Source organism: Ochotona curzoniae, unplaced genomic scaffold (assembly GCF_017591425.1).
Source record: "Ochotona curzoniae isolate NIBS_2020 unplaced genomic scaffold, NIBS_Ocur_1.0 contig_2692, whole genome shotgun sequence".
NCBI lineage: Eukaryota > Metazoa > Chordata > Mammalia > Lagomorpha > Ochotonidae > Ochotona > Ochotona curzoniae.
In genome coordinates this window covers 7,296,333-7,317,067 of record NW_024465556.1, presented here as the reverse complement: position 1 = coordinate 7,317,067, position 20,735 = coordinate 7,296,333, and the positions used below count along the sequence as shown (strand labels likewise).

The 20,735-nt window shown below is 39.6% G+C and overlaps 1 protein-coding gene across 2 annotated transcripts in view; it reads right to left on the bottom strand.

The window, feature by feature from the left end:
* BICC1 (BicC family RNA binding protein 1) overlaps nt 1-20,735 on the bottom strand; it is a 260,579-nt gene that overhangs the window by 108,809 nt on the left and 131,035 nt on the right. For both annotated transcript variants that reach the window (XM_040975806.1, XM_040975807.1), the window contains exon 3: nt 5,167-5,236. In XM_040975806.1, the coding sequence (XP_040831740.1) occupies nt 5,167-5,236 (70 nt within the window). The remainder of the gene's footprint in view (nt 1-5,166; nt 5,237-20,735) is intronic.

The following is a 20,735-nucleotide window of genomic DNA, read 5'->3' as shown; positions in this document are numbered from 1 at the left end:
ATATATTCCAGATTCTAACAGAGAAAAATGTTCAGCCCAGAGTAACTTATCCTGCAAGGCTCTCCTTTGTCTTTAAAAATGAAATAAAATTCTTCCACAATAAAGAAAAACCTGCCCTACAAATGATATTTGAGGATGTTCCAACGAAAGCAAAAAATAGGCACTACCAAAAACAAAGGCAAATGTGGAGAACATCCCACTAAAAGGCTAACAGAAGACTCAATCATTGAACAACACATCACTAAAATGATAGGACCAAACTGCCCTTATCCATAATAACTATGAATGTAAATGGCTTGAACTCAGTCAAATGCCATAGATTAGAGGACTGGATCAAAAAACAAAACCCAGCTATCTCCTGCTTACAGGAGACAAATCTCACCAACACAGATCACAGGAAATTGAAAGTGAAAAGATGGAAATAGATATTCCAAGCAAATGATAAGGAAAAACATGCAGGTGTAGCCATTCTTATATCAGATGATACAGACTTTGATGTGAAGAGCATCAAAAGAGATGAAGAAGGATACCACATGATCAAAGGATCCATTCAGCAAGAAGAGATCACCATAATAAATGTATACACACCAAATGCCAAAGCATCTAGCTACGTGAAACAAATATTAATGGGTTTAAAGGGAGAAACAGACTCCAACATGATCCTAGCGGGAGACCTTAACACCCCATTAACATCAATGGACAGATCAAAAAACCAGAAACTCAGCAAAGAAACAACAGAACTCACCCAAACTCGAGAGCAAATGGACTTAGTCGACCTCTATCAAACCTTTCATCCCACAGACATAGAATACACTTTTTTTTCTTCAGTACATGGAACCTTCTCCAGAATTGACATTATAGGCCACAAAGCAAGCCTCAGCAAATTTTAAAAGTCAAAATCATACCATGCATCTTCTCAGACCATCAAGGAGTGAAGCTAGAGATCAAGAAGTCAAAACACCAAGGTAGACTTGCAAAAACACGGAGACTGAATGTTACTAAAGGAGCAATGGGTTAGAGAGGAAATCAAAGGGGAAATTTAAAAATTGCTTGAAACAAATTCAGGCATCAACACAACATATCAAAATTTACGGGACATAATCAAGGCGGTACTAAGAGGAAAGTTCATTTCAATCAGTGCTTACGTCAAGAAACTAGAAAACCATCAAGCAAATCAGTTAACTTTACAGCTGAAGGAACTAGAAAAACAACAAAGCAATCCCAAGATTAGTAGGAAAAAAGAATTTATCAAAATAAGGGAGGAAATAAACCAAAGAGAGACCAAGAGAACTATACACAAGATCAATGACTCAAAGAGCCGGTTCTTTGAGAAAATCAACAAAACAGACTCTGTACTAGCCCAACTAATCAAAAAAAACGAGGGAGAAAATACATAACAGCATCAGAAACGAGAAAGGAGATATAACAACAGATATCTCAGAAATACAAAGAATCATCAGGAACTATTACAAGCAACTATATGCAAGCAAATCAGAAGACCTAAAGGAGATGGACAGATTTTTGGACACATACAATCCAGCAAAATTAAATCAAGAAGCAATTAACAATCTAAACAGCCCAATCACATGCACATAGATTGAATCAGTAATTAAAGCCCTCCCAACCAAGAAAAGTCCTGGATCAGATGGCCTCACCGCTGAGTTCTACCAAACGTTCCAAGAGGAACTTACCCCAATCCTACACAAGCTTTTTCAAACAGAAAGAGAGGCAATCCTTCCAAACTCTTTCTATGAAGCTAATATCACCTTAATAGCAAAGCCAGATAGAAAAACAACAGAAAAAGAGAACCATAGACCGATATCCCTGATGAACATAGATGCAAAGATCCTCAATACAATACTAGCCAACAGAATCCAACAGCACATCAGGCAGATCATTCACCCGGACCAGGTGGGATTCATCCCAGACGTGCAAGGATGGTTCAACATCTGCAAAACGATAAATGTGACACATTACATCAACAGATTGAAAAATAAAAACCATATGATCCTCTCAGATGCAGAGAAGGCATTTTAATAAAATCTAACATCACTTCAGGCTAAAATCCTAAACAAGACAGGCATAGAAGGAACATTGTACAACACAATCAAAGCAATATATGAAAAGCCCAATGCCAACATCATACTAAATTGGGAAAGATTGGAATCCTTCCCACTAAAATCTGGAACTAGACAGGAATGTCCACTGTCACCACTACTCTTCAATATAGTATTGGAAGTCCTTGCCAGAGCTATTAGGCAAGAAAAAGCAATTAAAGGAAAACAAATTGGAAATGAGGAATTGAAATTATCTCTATTTGCAGATGATGTGATTCTCTACATAGAAGAACCAAAAGACTCAGTTAAGAGACTATTGGAACTCATGAGAGACTTTGGCAGTGTAGCAGGATACAAAATTAATGAACACAAATTGACGGCACTAGTGTTTGCAAATAATTCCATCGATGAGAAAGAAATTTTAAGTACAGTCCCCTGACTGGGGGCAAGGGTTTGAGGGGGAATCCCAGCCTATACAAAAATGTACCACATAATTCAAAATGCAAAATAAAAATATTCAGTCCCAGCTACTGCACTTTTGATCCAGCTCCCTGCTAATGGCCTTGGACAGTGACAGAGGATGATGCAAATCCCTGGACCCCTGCACCCACACGGGATAACTGGAGGAGGTTCCTGGCTCCTGATCTCAGATCAGAGCAGCTCTGACCATTGCAATTTAGGGAATGTTGCAATTCCCATTTGGGGAATGAATGCTCTCTCTGTGTACATGTGTGTCCCATTCTTTTTCTCCTTCCCTCTCTGTAACTGACCCCAAGTAAAATAAACAAATTTTAATTTTAAATATAACTAGAAAGCAATTACAACAGAACCTCCATGGCACTGTTGCCTCCCAAGGATGGTCTAAAGATAACATATATTACCAATGTGCACATCATCACAGGATTTAGAATTTAATCCACATCCAGAAACACAGCATAAATTCTCAAATGTATCTATATCATTAATCTCTTGAACAATAAGACTAACCACGGGATCTTTTGCAAGATATGGGACAGGCCATATCAGATTAAAGAACAATTGTTTTTTAAAAAATTCTTCCTATCATTTTCATTTGACTTTTACTAAATGGAAATTATAAACAAAAATCAGGTCATTCAAAAAAAATAATGTCAATATTTACTGAACAGGAATGTTAGCAAAGAACTGACCCAGAAGCAATGTATCTAAATAATAAAAGAAAAGCAGTCCAGGTAAATTTACAACAATAAATCCCTCTGAGTCCAACTTTTGATTTTCTCATTTTCTCTCTCTCTTCTCTCTTCCGACATACTCTGTTCAGCATACAGTTCTTATGTCCATTCATAGCACTTCATAAATAATAAACATAAAATACTGTCTGTTGATTCAAGCCTAGGGGAATCAATTGTTAGGCAAAATTCCAAAGTTTAACTTCAACCACATGGAAATTATTCCAAATGCCTCCAACCGTATGACTGAAATATTCTTATTTCCAAAGCAGCATCTAGAATATCCTAACCACTCTGGATGTGTTGTATGTGTCAAAGACTGGAAAAAATCCGAAGACAATGAACTTGCCTGTTTCCTTAGTTTCTTAACTCTCCAAAGTTGGAATTACATTTTCAACAATCAAACAAATTAAACAGTTCTCATTTTCTTATGATAGTGGATAAAGAAGCTGGCACAGACACTCCAAGGGGACACATCACTCAAAATTATCTGGAATTAGTTTAATATTCATGTTTCCTTGGAGGTTTTAAAATTACTTAAACTATCTTTTTAATGGGTTAGTAGTAAAATTCATTTGCTTCCTTAAGTAAAGATACCTGACAAGAGGGAAAGACAATGCAGTTTATGATAAAGTTTCAATTTACCCAAGTAGTAGTCGAGGGATTTCTAAACGGCCACAAATGACTAAGTAGATTTCACATCAATGACAGCTTAGTGTCCTGGGTGACAAGTGGCAACACCCCACCACCAATTACTGTACATTAATTTACAATATCATATTGTTGATGGATGCAAGGCTTATGAGGAATTCTATTTTGCAATCCATCACTATTTACAATTAACACTTAAAGTCCCATGTTCTCAACACCAGGATCACAAATGCAAAAGTGATAAGATCAGATCACACAGAAATTCCAATTAAAATCCAGCTAGCAGTGCATAAAGTAACTTTCATTCCATCTGATGAATAATTCTAAGAAAATGAGACTCAAGGACAATCTAGACTAAAATAAGTTTAGATATTGAGAAATCTTGCCTTGTGTGGCATCATTTAGCAATAAAAGCCATAGCAAGAAAGGGGAATAAAGAAAACAACAAAAATTCTAGACCAGAACAGCTAGTGCTCAGTTTGCACAATCACGGCATCTGCACCATTTGATGAGATTTGTCATTAATCCCCAGTGACCACAAGCATCTGCGTCCCTTCAGCACAGTATTCACTACAAAGCTGGAGGAGACTGCAGACACACTTAAAGAGAAAACTCACCCATAAAGGTATGTACCACATGGTCACATCTGAAAATAAGTAATCTTGCGGGGGGGGGGGGGAATGAATACTGCACTTCCATTTCCAGCAGTGCATGTGCAAGAAGGGTCTCAGGGGTAAGGCCAGGAAGAACAGGCAAGAGAAATGTCCATGTTACAGAGTTGTACGGTGGATTCTTTGCTGTCTGATAGATGAAGCAGTACCCAAGAAATTATTTCTAATGTTTTCATCACATTGTGGGGGAAGGGGGTGCTATGGGAGGAGGCATAGCAGCTACTCAATCTGTGTGTTACATAAAAACAACAAGAATGGATATGTTTAAAGTACATTGTCATATATGCAGAGTTTTGCCATTACAGGTGCCCACCAACTGAAAAGGCACTCTTAGAATCACAAGTTGCTACATTATCTTTTATGATACCTATCCTAACTAATACTAATATTTTAAAATATCTTTCTATTTTTATATAAAATACAGTTACTTATGAGCATCCTCCTGTAATACTACTATGTGACAAATACTTGGGTGCAAAAGTGACAAGAACAAAGACTGCCTGTCCCCTCCAGCTGGAGTACATGGAGTCCAGGAGCTCAGTTATCAAGCCACCAATAACCTCCTGCATCATGAATTACCTTTCTTGGATTTGGCTCCAATCTTCAGTTTTGATGGCCAAGCAATCTGCGTGTTTGTCTCTTCCATGATCTGTAACAATTGGGAGAAACATTGACTCAATTAAGAGCTTGTATTTACAGATAATATTTTTTTTTACACACAAAAGGCTTACTTTTCTCTAGTTTCATGCTGATACAAAATGATCTCATCTAAAAACAATGCAAAAAATCCCTTAAGAAAAAAGAAATGTGTTTTATAAGCCTTGCAACTATTAGAAATATTCAAGTATATTTGTTACTCTCAAGCATTCCCTCCGTGATATGCCAGTTTTAGCACCAAACAAGACCAGAAAGTACACGAATGAATAATTAACCCAGCTTGATGCCAGAACCATCAGAGAGGCCTGTGCTTTTCCCCAAGACTACTGCCAACAGATTGCAACACACCAACCATGGTTTCTGTAATAGAAAACTGCCTGGGTTAGCCCATACTAAATGAAGATATCCACCTCCTTCCCTCCCAAAGAAAAATGTGCTTTGGGCACATTTGCAGTTCATTAAAACTGAGAAAAAGCCCCTAAACACAGCATTATGTTGTAAAGCCGCATTTCCCATCATTCTTTGCCTGGTTTAAAAAGGCATTTTTTGCCACAGTTCCTTCTCACACATGTAACTCACTCCAGCCAGTTAGACTTGACAATAAAATGAGTCAAAGTATAAGAACATTTGAGTAAACAGGGCATGAGCTGGTACAGTGGTTAAGTCCCCATTTGGGATGCCCATAGCCAATATTGGAGCACCTGGTTCAAGCACTGCCTCCAATTCTGACTCAGTTTCCTGTTGATGTAACATCTGGGAGGCAGCAGATGAAGGCTCAAACAACTGGCTCAAGTCTTTGGCCCTCCTCATCCCTGATTGGTAGGGAAATTAGAATAATATATCAGTAGGTGAAAGAATAATGAAGCAGATCAAAAATTTTATTATATCTCTATGTTTTCAAATTTATGAAAGTTCAAAAATTTTATAGGAACAAGTGAGAAAAAAAAAAACATCAGCACAGCAACACCTGTAAATGGTCAATGTAATAAGCAATTTCAAAGTGTTTCCCTCATTAATTGTCATACAAATTCCACAGGACAAATATTTACCCTCATAACATCAATAAAGAATTAAACTACTAAAGCAAACACCAAATTAACAACAAACAATTTCATTAAGTTATCATTTAAGTAGAGGATGGATTTTTAAAAATATTTATTCACTTACATGTGAAAGATTTATAGAAAGGAGAGACAGAGAGAAAGAGCTCCCATTTGCTGGTTCATTCCCCAAATGAGTGCAATGGCTGGGGTTGAAGCAACTGGAAGCCAGCAGTTTCTTCCCAGTCTCCAATGTGAGCCGAGGGTCCCAAGGACTTGGTCCATTCTCCCCTATTTTCCCAGGTCGTAAGCAAGGAGCTGGATCAGAAGCAGAACAGTCAGGATATAAACTAGCACTCATACAGGATGTTGAAGCTTGAAAGTGGAGGATTAGTCTATTCAGCCACAGCACCTGGCCCTGAAAAGGATGGTATTTTTACACAGGTTTAGAGTTAACACTGAATGCCACTGAACATACTTAAGAGTGCAACTTAGGGGCCATGATTATGACACATTTTAAGTTGCCCCCTACAACTTTGGCATTCCGTACATGCACCAATCTGAATCCTAGCTGCTCTGTTTCTGATTCAGCTCCGATGCTAATATGCCTAGGAAAGCAGTAGAGGACAGCTCAAGTGCTTAGGCTCACACTATCATGTGGTAGACTGGGGTGGATTTGCAGGTTCCTGGCTTCACTTGGAGGCACATGCGAGTGAATCAGAGGATGGAAGATCTCTCTCTTTCACTCTCTCTTTTTTTCAAATAAAGTAAATACATATTTTCACAAGAATGTGATTTAGAAAATGTCTTTTGGGGGACAGCAAAGTGGCATAACAAGCTAACTGCCACCTGTAATGCCAGTAAGCATAGGGGTACTACTTCAAGTCTCAACTGCTCTATTTCTGATCCAGCTCCCAGTTAATGAATCTGGGAAAGCAGATGACAACCCAAGTGCAGGAAAGACCCAGATGGAGTTCCAGGCCGTTGGCTTTAGCCAGGCCCATTGCTGACCATACTGTCATTTGAGGGAACTAATGGATGAAAGATCAATCTCTCTCTCTCCCCCCGCAGCTTGTCTTTTTCTCCCTCCCTCTACTTAACTCTGCCTTTCAAAAAAGTAAATCAATCTTCTTTAAGTGCCTTTTTCCCCTTCAGTATTTGCTATAGACAAGATATAACATTCAAAGAGAACATGCACCAAACTTATGTTAATCTTGCATATCACACATCACAGGACTGGCAGTAAATAATGCTCAGACTGGCAACCCACAAACACATTGTTTACCCACTGCAAGGTTTTGTTTTTCTTTCATTTTGTTGCTTAGAAGCACAGACAGATTGACTGTCCCATCCACTGGTTCACTTCCCCAAATTTATTGCACAACTAGTGATGGGCCAGGGCTAAAGCTGAGTCAAGAGCACCATGCAGATCTCTCAAGTGGGTGCCAAAATCAGCTGAGAAGTCATCTTCTGACAGAGTCAGAATTCTAACCCAGGCACTTCCACAGGGGACACCAGTGTTCCATCACCAGGTCTTGTATTTAGTCCCGCTATAAAGGCTTGTTTAAAAAAAAAATCTTGACCCAACATTTGAAAATCTAGGAGTTTTACATCAAAATTCAAATTGCAAGTTCTCTGGAAAACCTAGCCAAAGAGCCCACATTCCCACATGGTCATGTTTAAGCGGCATGGAGGAACCAGCACCCCCCCCCTTCAGTTACAACCAGTATCAAGCTGTTTTATCATCAATTTGGGCAGTTAATTCTAAATCCATATTAAATTCATTATCTTTCTTCCTTCTATACACAAGACATCAACAAAGACCTAAACTGAGCAATTCCAGTAACTTCAAAATATACTTTATGACACTGAAATATTCATAGAACCAAATAGTTAAGACTAATGGGTTAAAAAGTTTTACACTCTTTGCCCTCCAGCACAGCATCATCAGGCAGGTCCCACTTCAGGCCTCTCACTCACTGCTCTCTTCTTTCCTGTGGGGCCCTTCTCCTGCTCACCTTGCTGCTGTGTGCCCAAGCTCCCAACCCTCGCATTCTCACATCACCCCACCAGACTTCATCTTCCCAGCTCACTGTGCTTTCTTCCGCTCTAACCATCACAGCCCTGGGAAACTCTTCTATTTTGTGTCTCCTCAATCAGCCTGTTTTCTGGACAAAAGCTCTCGGCCCCACTCCATCTAAAACACTGGGATATGTGTAAACGGCTCATCATTAACACCCTTACCCACATTTAAGAATATAACTGGGAGTTGAGCATCAGCTCTGCACTTTCTAGCTGTATCATGTTGACAAAATTAACCTTTGTCTCATTTTCCTTTTTTGCGACATTAATTAGGCTATCTACTCAAGGGTTGTAAAGACCTGATGAAACAATCTGTGGGGAAGACCCTAAGCACGTGGTATGGCATTAGGTCTCAACAGCAAACAAAACAATGCCTACTCTCCAGGAACTCAGGGTCTAGCAAGGGAGAAGACAAACTATCCCACAGAGCATTTTGCAAATATAAAAGGGATCAACCATCCACCCATAGGTGGTCAAGGAAATGCTCATGGATGCTATCACCAAAAGGAAGAAGGAAACCTGGGAAGTTAGAAATGATGTGAAAGGAAGAAGGCAGGTGTAAAGGCCTAGAAAGACAGAGGGCAGGTGCCTCGCAATGGCTTGAAAGTAAGATGACACTCCCCTTCAATTACATTAAATGGGACCTGAAAGTTGAGAAAGGTACTTAAGCTGTCTAGCATTTCTTTATGGAAATAAAACTATCAAATATTATGGTGTCCACTAAGCTAAAAATGCTGAGAGGTATTCAAGGCCCCAAAACCTTCTTCTTTGAGAAGAAAATTATTATCTTTTGACTGTTAAAAAAAAATCCTAAAATGAATTCCAGCCAGTTTCTTAAAATCACACTATGGGCCCTGTTTCCACCTTCTCAAAAGTTAACTATTTGATCTTCAATCATTTTCTATAAACATTGGATCACACTTTAAATTCTTTAAACACTTTCGTTGTACTTCATAAGGCCGGACTTTGTATGTTTGTCTTTGCACACATAACAATGTCAACGTGTGGACATCCTCAATGGCCTAACAAGCCTACCAACCTCTAGAAGGCTTCTCTAGCTGCTCTCCTACACCAGAAAATCCTGTATGTCAGAAGAAAACAGTTTTTGAGAAGCTATGTGCAAGTACAACTCAGCGACCAAGTAACCATTTCCAGTTTCTCCTGTTGGCCATATTGTGCTGTCTACAGCCATGACACCCAGAACACGCCCAGTCTCCTCTAATCACAGATGCTTAACAGGATAAGCCTGGTCAGGACTCAGATTGGAGCGCATTCACGGTTTACAAGGGATTGCTAGCTGAAATCTAATTGAATTCATGCACTAGTATCAGATGTGATGAATAGCAAGTATTTAGGTAACAAAAAGGTCTGAGTTTGTATTCATTTTCAAATATATGAAGCAATTAAAATTAAGACTGCTGATATCAGAAAGAATATAATGTTTATATTTCATCTAGAAAAGTTAATTTTTCATCATGAAGACTGGTGATGACAGTATGCTATTGCTTTTTTACAGCTTCAGAACCCACTCACTATAACTTCCTACTTCATATTTAAATTTCATAAACAAAGGATAAAATCTTCTTACCCGATAATTATATAACACTAGTTTCCCATTTTAAAAACACACTTGATAAGCATGACAATGTTATTTTGCTTTAATTTTTGCAGTATATAGGAGGGGTTAAAAATCAGAAGGAAGGGTAATGTTTATATCTGAAATTTGAATTTTTACAAATTTCTTAAATAAGGAATGCCAATCCCTAGTCCATACCCCTCAAATGCCCAGAGTGGCCAGGATTTGGCTGGAACCAAACATCAGGAGATAGGAACTCAGCCCAGGCCGTCCTCACACCTGTCAGTATCCTGCTTACGTGAACTGTTACTGCTGGCCTCTCTGAGTTTATATCAGCAAACTACTGGAGTGAGGACTTGAAGCGAGGAATGAAGCCCTAGTACTTTCATATCCACTCTTGGCATTTTTTAATTAGAAGAATGTTCTAACAGCTATTTTTTTTAATTCTTGGGATTTGTACTCATTTAAGTAATTTCAGTGTCCTAAAATAAATGCTAATGTTAAAATGAGCAAAAGTCCAGTTGAATTCTACAATTAGCTTCATCCATTAAAAATAATTTCCATTTATATTCTTCAGTGCTCAAGCCATAACAATCTATTCTATCTCCAACAAGTTCCAGATTAGCATAGCACGTGGAAAGAAAACATACCTTCACTGATGCTCTCTTAAAGTACACATTTCTCAGTTCCCCAGTGGGGGACTCTGTCTCATTTGGCTCATGAAGGAAGCAGAGGCCACCTCACACTCAAGGGAAGTCACTCCGCAAGAACAGACTCCCTGAACTCTGCCACGAATGCCACAAAGCTGAGCAGCAGAGTGGCTATCCCTCAATGCCCCTGCTTTATTCACAAGGCAATGACCCAAAGATGTCCCCAAAATGCTTCCCAAACTCCAAAGTCTCCTCCTTCCCTCTCTCAAACTCACAAGGAAGATGTTGGAAGTACTTTAGTTGCCACCATGATCATGATTGGTGGCATAAAACCACACAAAACATGAACAGTCTTCACACGGTTCCACACGTATGAATCTTAGTTACCACCCCAAATACTGAAGTTTACATTTCTAATACCATGGACTACCAACTGGGAGTTTCTGTTTTGAGAACAAATTCCTCTGCCAGCTCTTCAGCCTACAGATCACCACATAAATGCAACTGGAGCAGGGACCAATCAGGCTACTTGTTTGAAAGTCTGTAATTACAAAAAGCACAGCTGCTAACCAGTTCTGCACAGAACCCACAGCAAATAAGCTGTCCCTCAGGATCTGTGGTAGCCTGGTTCCACAGGCCCTGTCAGATACCAAAATCTACAGATGCTCAAGTCCCACATATACAAAACAGCATAATGCAAGCTGCATATAACCTATGCATACCCTCCCTTATTTTTGAGATCATCCCAGGTTACTCACAATACCTACCACAATGTGAATGCTACATAGCTTCTTATGATACTGTATTGTTTAAAGAAGTGTCCAAATAATATCTAAATAATGCCCATGTTCAAAACAGGCCCTTGGAAAAAATATTTTTCATCAATCTGGAACCCAAAGAATAGAGATGGCCAGCTACGGCTATCTAAACTCTAGGCTTCCCAGAGACAAATACAAGTGACATTTTACAAAAACAGGTAAACAGTAAAGGCAATTGGGCAAGAACCATGAAAGTGCAGCAAAGAATCAAAAAAGCAACAATGCTGAAAATGATTTCAAACAAAACTTCCATGGGTAAGGAAGAGAGTGGACTATGAGAATGCTACTGTCACTGCCCGTGTTCAACAGACTACGCATATAGCCACAGTGACTATGTAAATCATGCTTGGTGACACGAAAAAGCAAGGGAGCTGTGAGACAAAAAAAAAGGAAGATGGCCCAGGGGAAATGGAGGGAAAACAAAACAAAAAATATGTCCCTTCACATTTAAAAAAAAAAAAACAAACACAAAAACAAAACCCTTGCAGATATTTCACAACCTCGACAGCACAAAGAAAGAAATGTTGGCAGCTGGTCCAGACTCCTGAGTAAGCCAATTCCACAAGGCACAGCAAAGATGCTTGTTGGTACTGAACATCGTTCGATAGAAAGCAAGCCCATCCTGCTCTGTGTTTCCACGAGTTTTAAAAAACTGAGGAAAAACAAATTTTGTTTTTTCAAGTTTAAAAGCAGCATGATCAACTGTTTTCATTTTTTCAATTTTTCTTACATTTATGACAGCAAGACAGATTTTCAGGGTTCTGACCCCACAGCCCTGGAAGGTCAGAGGTCATTAAATTTTCTCACTAATTACAATGGTTCCAACTTGCTCATTTTTGTGACACCATGGTGTCCTAGAAGACCATTTTTCATGGCTTACTGAAAATTACTGATGATTAGCTATTAATGAGGATTAATTCCTCTGAGGAACTGTTCAAACTGCTCCATGCTATAGACAGACTTCACTAATTTATTTCTCACGTTCAGAGAACTCATACTTCTCAGTCAAAACATTGATAATAATACTAACAATAATGAAGGTGATGACAGCGACAGAAGAGGCAACAACTACACAGCATCTGCTTCCTTATAGAGTACAGCCAAACTAAGATCGCTGTACTCCACAGCCACAGTCATGCTCCATGCATTTAACATACGTTACTTCCTTTTTCTTTTGAAAAACAGAAACAGAAAAAAGGAGATTCCTGCCCAGATGCCTGAAGCAGCTGAGACTAAGCCAGGAAAAAGTAACGAGCCTTGAAACCCTATCTGGGTTGCCACACAGGAAGCATGGAAGCATCCTGCTGAGCCTTCACCCTGCTTCCCAGGGGGCACGCTGTCCACTGTGGCAAACTCCTGCCCCCACAAATAGTATTTCTTGGATGTCTGCTTGTTAGAACAAATGAATAATGTGAACAGTCATTAAATTGCTCTAGCCAAGACATGGAGCGGTGAGCAGAGAGAGTGGAGCGTGGGCTGTGCTGGCACAGGTTCATAGAGATCATGTCCACGCACTTTTAATGGGGGGAGAAATCCAAAATATGTAAATTGAACAGCCCCTCATATCTAAATGTTGGCACCAATTTCAATCATTCAAAAAAAAAATATTTTGTAAGAAAGCAAGTAGAAATCCCGGCCTCGTGGGTGGGTTACTTGTGAACTGACTTTGAGGTTCTCCTGAGACATAAAGATCTGATTCATAAGTCTAGTCCATACTTCAAGAATCACTTTTATTAATTCCCCTGTAAAATTAACTAGATCTTCTATCTGGTATTTTGAATAGCTATAAGCAGACTTATTAAACTTGAACCATCAGAGTATTATCTGAGCTTAGCTCAAATACAACAGTGTTTAGTTAGGACAAGAGGCAGAAATTCTAGAGATCTCATACACAGCTTAGTTTCAATAGCTAACAATGCTCTAATGTGTGCTTGCTAGCAGGGTAGACCTTAAGTTAAATGCTTTTATCAGAAAGATGAATGATTAATAAAGAGGAACTTTTGGAGGCAATGGAGAAGTTTTTGACAGCAGCGGTGAACTGTCAAGAAATCCCTCTCTGACAAGCTGTAATTTATTAAATACACGATTTTTGTCCATGGTGCCTCAATTACTTGTTTTTCAAAACAAGGCAAAAAAGCATGACTGGTGAGGGGGATGAAACAGTAGTAATGCAACAGAATCAAGCTACCAAAACTTGATCATAATTTTCAAACTTCCAATTTGATAAGCCTGGCTACTCCAGTTACACTGATGCACACTATGTTGTTTTAAAAAGACACACTTATTTTTACTTGAAAGGCAGATTGAGACAAGAAGAAAGAGAAAAAAACTTCCACTCATTGTTTCACTCCCCAGATGGCCACAACAGCTAGAGGTGAGCCAATCCAAAGCCCATTCTTCCGCATCTCCCACGCTGGATGAGGATCTGAAGGACTTGGGCCATCCTGCACTGTTTTGCCAGGCTGTAAGTAGGAAGCTGGATACGAAGCGGAGGAGTTAGACACACACTGGCATCTATTTGGGATGTTAGAGTTGCAGATGGGGAATCAGTCTGATACACCACTGTGCTAACCCACACTGCACGTTTTCTTAAGGGCATATTTTACCACCATTACACTGTCTCCCTAAAGCAAACAAAGCTATTTAACTACGGGAGTCCAATAGCTCTGACGCTAATGACCTTTAAGTAGCTGAGATCCATAACATCATTTTTGAGTCATCAAGAACTGAACTCTACACAGGCCATCCTGAGTAAACAGGTAAGAGGGTAAAGATGAGGATTGAGAAAAATGTTTCCCCACAAAGAGTGAAGCACAGATATGCATTGGTTATGCTGCTTTAAGACATCCAACTGTCTGGAGATGGATACAACAGAAACTTCATTTCCCTCCTTAGATCAATAGCTCACATGAGGCAGCAAGAAGCTGGGCTTCACAGAGCCACTCAAGATCCTAAGCTGACAGAGGTGCTTCTGTTTCATGCTAGCCCATCTGGAATCCAAGGCATCCTTAATCTATCCATGAGAGACACCGGGAGAAGCTGCCCTAGTCTTTTTATGCCTTGATGAACAACAACAACAAGAAAAAAAGCAAATCCCCTCCTTCACAGCCCACTGGATGAAACGCAGCATGGAGCTCAGAAACAAATGGAGTAGTCTGAATATTTAGGGGACATAACTGCCCCTAAAGTTCTGGAAAGGGTCCTCACCACAGAGCTTATTTCCAAGAAAAAAAAGGCATTGTTGCATGAAGAATTCAAACTCATATATGTAATTTTTCAAACATGCCTCCACTTTGCTATCCTACCAGTGTCTTGGAACTGTTTAAATTGAACTCAGTTTTCTGCACACTACTGGACACCATAAGTCATTTGTTCAGAATCCAAAGGTTTCTAATTATCTAAGAGTGATTGCACTCCTGCTGCCAGGAATCAGGTTAAGCATAAACAGGTGACCCAGTCTGGACCCAAAACAAGTGAGATGAGGCCTAACGGCTGCTTTGGAGAAAAAAGGTCTCTGGTTTTTACGAGAATTTCTGAAATGTTCTTCTCTGACTAGAGCAAACAGGGACGCAGGCATGGCTGTACCACCTACCGCCTGACCACGAGTTGAGCCAACCATCATGGCAGAAAGTAGGGCTCATATCTGAAAACATCTAGATTCCAGATGACAACACAAAAAGATTCTTGATCTTGGGTAACAAGGAGCTTTTCCCTTTTTCCTTAATTAGTGTATTTTTTAAAACTTTTAAACATGTAGCCAATATAGAAGGAACACATTCAAGGTACACAATATGATGATTTGGCATCTGCATACAGACTGCAATGATTACCACCAGCAAATTAACTAATACACCCCTCACAACCCTAGCTACACCTCAGATTTTCAGAATTTCTCTTTCAGTGATAGGGAAACTTTTTTCTGAAAGGACCATCTGGATATTTAAAAACATAATTCACGGGTCACACGAAATTAAGTCACAAATTAGCCTGCTATAGCTTGGCAAGACTAGACATTTCCCAGCCCTGTGTAACTGAAAGCTCACACCCTCTGACCAGCATCTCCTCATCTTCCTCACACTGAAGCCACTATGGCTCAACTCTCCGCTTCCATGGATTCAAGATCTTGAGATCGGACCTATACATGAGGTATCAGCCCTCCTGTTTCTGGTTTATTTCAATTAGCATAATGTTCTCCATATTCATCCAGGTTGGCACAGAGCAAATTTTCTTCTCCTTTATGACTTAACAGTCTATTATATATACATGTGTGTAAATATGTATAACTTACATATAACACAATTTTCTTATGTAATCATCATTTAGAAACTTCACGATTAACCATGCCAAAGCCACTTTTTCTCTGACGTTTTCAGTAGCAGCAGGCAAAAGTTTATATTTATAAAATAGCCATTCTGCTACATGCAATTAAAAGCAACCTACAGGATACATCTTCCAAATCAAATCCTCACTTTGACTTCAGTACTTTTCTTAGACATCAACATCCAAATCCTTGTTCCCTCCTCTCCCACATCTTTCCTGAGTCTCCCTCTCCACCATATCCAGTAGTTGCACACATGCAGTGACTCTACCTAGTGAGCATCTCCAAAACTGGGTCCAGAATCAGAGATAACACATTCAAATAACTACCACTGTGAGCAGACACAAAGGGTGGCGTATTTGAAGGCATCACTTTCCTACAATATCCCTTAGCAGTTTCCTACCCAGTTCAAAGGCACCTCAGAGATTACTCATCACTTCTCAAGCAGGGCACAGTTCCCTTGGCCTAACACTTCAAACTGACACAGCCAGTTTCTTCTGTTTTACTTCCCCCAGTCCTCACTAATTCCATGGACACAACTACCAACTGTCCTACACACTGTCATTACTTTGCCATCTTTATTTTTCTCTTCCTTTATTATACATGTTCATCTGCCCCACTGTCTCTGCTGATGTCTCTACCTGCTGTCCAACAAAAGGCAGAAAACTTCAAGACATCCTCAATCACATGGTACCTCTCCTACCTCAGACCTATGACAACATCTCTCCTATGCTGATCATATCAATATTTCATGAAAATGATCTCAATTTATCATCTCAAATATATTATCCCTGAGGGTAAAATCGGCTTTACTTCTGTTGACTGTCCTAGGCCATAATGATTGAAAAAGTCAATAGTATGGCCATTTTTTAACAAGTCAGAGAGGACACTTGGGCTCTCACTTTGCAACAGAGCTGTACATTTCTAGGAAAGCAACATGCTGTCCTCTGAGGGACCCCAGTGTGCTCTCAATTGCCTGGTATATGATCTAGCATTCAATCAGGAGTCCCTAACTCAACTGCCTCAACTCAGAGGCAGAGAAGGATAAGTTAGGAAAACATAAGCAGACACAGTGCATACCGCTGGTATACATATACATTCCATAAGAGAAAAAAAAAGGAAAATTATCCATTGATTCATTTACTCAAAGAAACACACCTCCCTTGTTTTCTTGGACCTCACTGCTCCCCTCACTCACTCTCCCCCTTAACCTGCACAGGAGAGAACTCTCTCATTCAAAGCTACAGATACTACCTTCATCCAGCAGCTGGTCCAGAAGAGCCAGAGTTTAAGATTATTTAAGGCAATATACAAAACCAGACTTAATGAGATCGTGCCTTAATTTTAAAATGTTGGTAGCCAGATAATCTATTTTAGTATTTTAAAATCATTATTCAGATGACTATAAAATGGCCTATGCTAAGGAGAGGGAATAGCATCCACTGACTTACAAATATTCACTGCAGGGCCTGGTGGCGTGGCCTAGTGGCTAAGGGCCTCGCCTTGAATGTAGCAGGATCCCATATGGTTGCCGGTTCTAATCCCAGCAGCTCCACTTCCTCTCTCTCTCTCCTCCTCTCTGTATATCTGACTTTGTAATAAAAATAAAATAAATCTTTAAAAAAAAAGAATTGTATCTTTAAAAAAAAAATTCACTGCATATAAAATATTCCCATATGATAGGGAAAAGAATTCAAACCATTCCCCATCACACATAATGAATATGGGACAAGAATAAAAACAGGTAAATTTACCAGGTAAATGAACAACAGGAGAGAGAAAGCAAAAATAAGAGACAGGAAAAGTAGTGGGGGAGGTAGAGAGAATTTTGAAAAGAACAGGATGCGCTCAGAAAGACACAGAGCTGAACTTTTTTGGATGGAATGCTATAAAAAAGAATAATTTGAGATGAGACCTAAAGAACATTAAAAGTGTTAAACATTAAATGTTAAACATTAAACATTAAAAATAGGATATATATATATATATATATATATATATATACGTGTGTGTGTGTATCACATCGGGCAGAAGTTATGCGTTACAGCACCATGGCACAGAGAAAGGAGGCAACTCAGCTGAAAGAATCAAATGAAGGGCAGGCAATCAGAGAGAGCGGTGACGGGGAAATCAGGGGGACATAAAGGCTCAAGATACACAAAGCTTGGAGTCATGATAGGGAGACCAGGCCTCACCCTAAGAGGATAGGAAGGCAATGGAATCTTCAACAACATGACCTCTTCTTTCAAGGATCCCACTAAAAGGGAACTGGACTGACTGCAGGGAGCTGATGGGCTAGTCACTGCAGGGAGATGTGATGGGATAATGTTTTGAATACAAAGGCAAAAGATGATGGTATGAATGAGAAGCTAGTGGAGACAAAGAAACAAATGAAATCAAGATATGCTCTGATGTACCTGACACATAACTTCACTGAGAAGGGGTTAGGAACAGAGTTATCAAGTCATCAATCAAACCCTGATTTGAATAACTGGATGGCTAGTGCCACCACTGAGACTAGGATTAAGAAAATAAAAGTTTGAAGGTAAACTGTATTATAAAAATTTGTAAGCCATTGAAATGGACTTCCCTTCAACGGACAATATCAAGGTTTCTATAAGCAGTTATCGGGGGCACATGCTTGGTATAGCAGTTAGGACATCACTGGGGTACCAACCTTCCTCACTGGAGTACAGGGTTCAAGTCCCAGTTCGGCTCTCTAGCCCAGATTATTGCTAATGCAAACTCCAAGGCAGCAAGTGATGGTTCAAGCACTGGGTCCCTGCCACGCACCTAGCAGGCTATATTCTGAGCTCCTTAGATTGGCCAGGTCCAGCCACAACTGTCTCATTTGGGGTGTGAACCCAAGGATAGGAGATTGACCAAGGGAAGGCTTTCTCTCTCTGCCTTTTTAATAAAAATAAGTAGACAATTTTTTTTTAAAGTAATGATCAAAAGAAATTTTAAACAAGAAATACAATTTTGAATAACAGAAATTACATTTCGGGGCGTGGAAATTGAGGCTTTCACTAAGTGGGGAAGAGACAAAGGAGTCCATAATTTACCTACAAGAGAAAATTATGAGAACTCATATAGACAAAGCAGAAAGGTGGCCACCAGTAAATGAGAGGTGTAGGCAGTCCTTACTAAATGGGTCATTTCAGCTCTGGGAGCTGAAAATGCTCTGAAGATAAACAGTGAGGATGGCTGCTCAGTCACATGAATGCACTTAGTACTGATGAGCTATACACTTTAAAAGGGTAAATTTTGTGTTTTATGTACGTCACCACAAGAGCAAAACAAACAAACAAAAGCCACAAAAATCTTAAACTTTAACACAGTGGGTAGAAAAGCAGACGCTCAAAAAGAATACAGCAGACAATGCAGTCACAGAAGACAAATGAAAAACTCATCCCTACATAATGGAATGCCTCGAGAAAACAGGCAAGAATTGAATGTTGTTGAGCTGTTACATAAGATGAGAGCCTCAGAATGTCCCTAGGATTGTGAAATGCTGTGGTCCCAAGTAACTATGCAATTACAAGTGAAACAGTGAGTTCAGAAGCTGGGATGAGTGGAGAAGGAAAAGAAGAATTTGAAGTAGAAGAATATCATTAAGAAAGAATTCAGGAACTTTTAACTCTAACATGAAGCCAAGACCCTGCTCAATAGCCATGATTTCAAGGGAAGAATGGTCAATGCTAACAGCGTGGGACAATATCCATTTTCTTCCCATTAGAACCCCAATCTCTAGAAGGTATAAAGAAACTTACACAAAAGTCTTGCTTTCCTTGAGCACAGGTGTGGCTGTGTAACTAAGGTCCAGCCCAAGAACATGTTAGCAGATTCTAAGCAAAATTATCACCCAGCACATGAACGTCTTGGTCCCATCTTTCACCCAGCAGACTACATTGTAAAGTCTTCAGTTCCAAATTGGATTACAAAGATAAGGGTCACACTCTACGGGCGGGAAAATTTATAAGCACACAGGTAGGGACATCTATGCTTACAAAAATCCTTGGAAAGTACATCAGATCTACACTGTCACAGAATTTCTTACATACTCTTCTAACTAGTTTATTTTTCTTTGCCTTGATTTTTCTGTTTCTATTCACAATTCTAATTCCAACTAATACTGAAATAATTAACCAACTAATACTTTTTGGGTTTTTTTTTTTTTAAATAAGATGGAAGACAGTAGAACACAACTGTAAGAAATGGGAATGGTCCAAGTAGAAACTGAAATGAGGTAGAGGGGCACAATGACGAATATGGAAAATTAACATGGTTAGGAAGATGAGACAAAGCAAAGAGGAGAGGAGTTAAATTATGCAGCCTTCTCAAGTTAAGATAGGATTCCACACGTTTTTTATCCTACAAACAATGAAAACTAATCAGACATTTTCTATAGAAATGTGACAGGATCACATGTGCATTTCTTCAAAGATCACTGCCTGTAGTTCACAGGAAAAAAATGAGGGGGCCAAGACAGGAGATGAGTAGACCAGCCACTTTGTCAATGAGAATGAAAAATGGTGACCTCCAAGAGGGTACTCCTCATGGCACTAGGGCAAGTGAGTGTGTGTGAAGAGGACAGTACTGACGGGGCTTCAAGTTTGCTGCAGGACCAGCCAAAGTTGTGACTTTGACATCATAGTGAACAGTGTGCCAATTACTCAAATAGGGATTTACAGACAGGATATATATATTTGTGTCAGCTCAATTTTGAACACTGATCTTAAAAAACCAAACCAAAACAAACCAAAACTTATATGGGTGCTGGTTCTAATCCCAGTAGCCCTGCTTCCCATCCAGCTCCCTGCTTGTGGCCTGGGAAAGCAGTTGAGGACAGCCCAAAGCTTTGGGACCCTGCACCCGTGTGGGAGACCTGGAAGAGGCTTCTGGCTTTGGATCGGCATAGTATCGGCCCGTTGCGCTCACTTGGGGAGTGAATCATCGGACGGAAGATCTTCCTCCCTGTCTCTCCTCTCTGTATATCCGCCTTTC